Below are 3,721 nucleotides of genomic sequence, written 5' to 3' on the forward strand. Positions count from 1 at the left end.
CATCCAGAGCACAGCATCCAGAACCGAGCATCCAGAGCTGAGCATTCAGAGTAGAGCATCCAAAGCTGAGCATTCAGAGCCGAGCATTCAGAGCAGAGCATCCAGAGCTGAGCATTCAGAGCTGAGCATCCAGAGCACAGCATTCAGAACCGAGCATCCAGAGCTGAGCATCCAGAGCCGAGCATTCAGAGCCGAACATCCAGAGCTGAGCATTCAGAGCTGATCATCCAGAGCACAGCATCCAGAACCGAGCATCCAGAGCTGAGCATCCAGAGCTGAGCATTCAGAGCCGAGCATTCAGAGCAGAGCATCCAGAGCTGAGCATTCAGAGCTGAGCATCCAGAGCCGAGCATTCAGAGCAGAGCATCCAGAGCTGAGCATTCAGAGCCGAGCATCCAGAGCCAAGCATCCAGAGCCGAGCATTCAGAGCCGAGCATTCAGAGCCGAGCATCCAGAGCCGAGCATCCAGAGCCGAGCATCCAGAGCCGAGCATTCGGAGTTGAGCATTCAGGGCATCCAGAGCCAAGCATCCAGAGCTGAGCATCCAGAGCCAAGCATTTAGAGGTGAGCAATAAAGACATCCAAAGCCTAGCATCCAGAGTCGAACATTCAGAGCTGAGCATTCAGAGCCAAGCATTCAGAGCCGAACATTCAGAGCTGAGCATCCAGAGCGGAACATTCAGAGCCGAGCATCCAGAGCCGAACATTCAGAGCCGAGCATTCAGAGCCGAGCATTCAGAGCCGAGCATCCAGAGCCGAGCATTCAGAGCCGAGCATTCAGAGCCGAGCATTCAGAGCCGAGCATTCAGAGCCGAGCATCCATCCAGAGCGCCGAACGTGATGAGACGAACATAGAGTGTATTGAAGCATCAAAGCAACTGCATGTTTCTGATGCCCAGAACGCCTTTGGTGTGAACGCAGCATAACACTACATCTATCTGATTAGAATGTTTCCTTTTCTTTTTCTTTCCAGCTTTTATTTACATTCTACTGTCACAAGAACAGAGCAACATTCCCTCTCTGCATTTAACCCCTCCCCTTGTGAAGCAGTGGGCGGCCATTGTGCGGCGCCAGGGGAGCAGGGTGGGGTTAAGGGTCTGGCTCAGGGACCCAGAGTGGAGGTCTGTGGGAGTGAGGCTCGAACTCTGGATAACCACTAGGCTGCCACTCGCCAAAGCAGCATCAGCGTGAAGGGTCTTGCCTAAGGACCCCCCCAGGCAGCTGAGATACGAACCCAGACTTCCTGTTTGGAGGACGGGTGACTAACCGCCTGAGCTAGCCGCCGCTGAAATGCTTGTTCTCTGTTTTTCATTTTTGAAGTGAACATCTGAGCTGGAAAAGCAGATAGCAGTCTCCATCAAACATTAGCGGGCAGATCTAGACGGTTGGTTTCTGTCTGTAATGGTGTGCATCATCGTCATGTCTGCAGCTCTAGTTTGTGAATATCTAACATTTTTCTCATATCATTTATCGACTTTTCAAAACAGAAAATGTTGCTCAACTAAAACCTGTGATGTTGGGAGAATATATCAGCCCAGAGCTCCAGCATCTAGGTGAGGAGGTCTATACCCACCTTGGTCTTCTCCTCCTGCTTGGCTGCCTGTCTGCACGGCGGATGCCAGATCGACGATCCTGTGTACACAAACAGAGGCAGAGTTACTCCTGGACTCTCAGTCGGTTCTGATGGGATCATTGCTGAATTTGAGACGTCCTTCGTTGAATCTTTGACCGTGTTTAGCGCTCCTGGGGGGGAGGTTTGGGGGGGCGGGGGTTTAAAGCAAAGAAACAGTGAAGCTGCTCAGACTCACCCTGCAGATACATTTCTTCTCCTTCTCCAAACATCTGCTCGCAGCGGGCGCAGCGCGCGCAGGAAGGATGGTAGTGCTTCTCTCCAGCCTGTGGACCAGAGCATGGAACCCTGTCAGAGTGGGAGCTACTGGTGGGACCTTCAACCTACGCCTAGGAACTCTTCAACCTTCATATAAAGGAAAACTGCTTCTTATTTTCCACATCATCATCATGGGACATTTTTTCATGACTGTTAGACTGATGAGCTCATCGATCAATCTTCATCTTCCACAGCCAATGTGGTTCAATCCAACTGCAGCTCTGTCCCCCTTCAAGCAAAACATTACAGCTTTCGTCCACAGGGGGGAACCATGGCGTGGAAAATCCTCCAGGGACGTGAAAACATGTTCATCTAAGCAGACCTGCAGAGACTCTGGGTGTTCCATTGAACTGAACCTGGTAAAAATGACAGAACCTCCAACACCTCCATCGGGGGGAGACCTTTGGCTGGTCAGGAGGAGATGTGATGGAAGACCAATCAGCCACTAGGTGGAGCTCTAGTCTTACTGGCGCAGTGGAAGCTCATCTATGTGACCTTCCGTTCATCATGACTCATCTGTTAAACATTTTCTCAGGATTATGGGAATAAAATGAACCTAACATTGATCTGCAGGAAAACCTGCAGTGTTTCCAGAGAGGAAGAGGCTGCAGGGTTAGCCCAGCAAAGTTCTGTCCCTCCTGGAAAAGCTCCTGCTCTCTGAGGGATAGAAGCTGTTGGAATGAACTCACTGGTCTGGAACTGGGAAAACTCCAGAACGCCCAGTTTCTGAGTGACAGGCTGATCAACGCTTGGCTGAAACAAATGCACAGAAAATAACAAGCAGAGAGATAATGAGGGAAACAAGGCTGGAGCAGCGGACCAGGGGCCGTGGGAGGAGCTTCTATCTGGTCTGAATGATGGACGGAGGATGTTGACCATGGAAGGACTTTAAAGATGGAACCACCACCAAGTCCTGCTGGGCTGAGCCGTCAGGATGAGTAGAAGCTGACAGGAAGCACTTTGTTCTCCTCAGACACGAGGTCCGAGATACAAGAACACGACTGTGACACCATCAGAACCATTTAAACCAGTAGGACCGATCAGATGGGACCACATGAACATTTAGGATCCACTGAGATAAAGAGCAATAAATAATAGATAAATAATTTCACAAGGCACCAATGACAAGAGTCTGGAGGGCAGAGTGGATCTACTGGGCAGAGTGGATCTACTGGGCAGAGTGGATCTACTGGTGAGCAGAGTGGATCTACTGGGCAGAGTGGATCTACTGGGCAGAGTGGATCTACTGGTGAGCAGAGTGGATCTACTGGGCAGAGTGGATCTACTGGGCAGAGTGGATCTACTGGGCAGAGGGCAGCGATGGCGGCTATGATGGAGGAAGAGAAGAGGAAGGACCTTCACTCAGCTTGGAGGATCTTCTGACATCTGGAGCATTCTGACTGGACAAGCAATCAAAGTCCCTCAGAAATGATTTTCACCTCAACTTTCCACAAACAGGAAGCACTAAACAAAGTTACATCATTAATCAAGAATCTTTACTTGTTTTCTTTTATTCATTAATAAAAACAAAAACCACCATGGTTCATTTTCTAGCAGAAGTTTTCAGAAAAAGAAAAAAGAAATGATTGAAAACCTGACAGAGCTTTAGTTTCCTACCAGCTATTGTCATTTCTAATAAATAACTTAAATAAAAAAAGCAAAAGGAAGCAGCTCATTTGGGCTTTTCAGCACTACATGTGTGGACAGCGACCATTAGATGGCGCCATTTAAAAAGAAAGTAGTCATTTCATTATTTAACAAAAAATTGCAAAAACCTGAGGGGAGAAACCTGAGGAACCTGAGGGTTTCCCAGCGATTAACCGGTTCGTTAGT

At 49.0% G+C, this 3,721-nt stretch overlaps 1 protein-coding gene across 1 annotated transcript in view; it reads right to left on the reverse strand.

Annotated features, from left to right (window-relative positions):
• Positions 1 to 3,721, reverse strand: part of LOC107101692 (actin-binding LIM protein 1-like) — a 49,059-nt gene that overhangs the window by 22,165 nt on the left and 23,173 nt on the right. Inside the window, exons 7-8 of the mRNA XM_015400698.1 lie at positions 1,809 to 1,896; positions 1,574 to 1,632 (exon numbers count right to left, since the gene is read on the reverse strand). Coding sequence (XP_015256184.1) covers positions 1,574 to 1,632; positions 1,809 to 1,896 — 147 coding nt within the window. The remainder of the gene's footprint in view (positions 1 to 1,573; positions 1,633 to 1,808; positions 1,897 to 3,721) is intronic.

The sequence above is a fragment of the Cyprinodon variegatus genome, unplaced genomic scaffold, assembly GCF_000732505.1.
Source record: "Cyprinodon variegatus isolate N-32 unplaced genomic scaffold, C_variegatus-1.0 Scaffold1134, whole genome shotgun sequence".
NCBI classification, from domain to species: domain Eukaryota; kingdom Metazoa; phylum Chordata; class Actinopteri; order Cyprinodontiformes; family Cyprinodontidae; genus Cyprinodon; species Cyprinodon variegatus.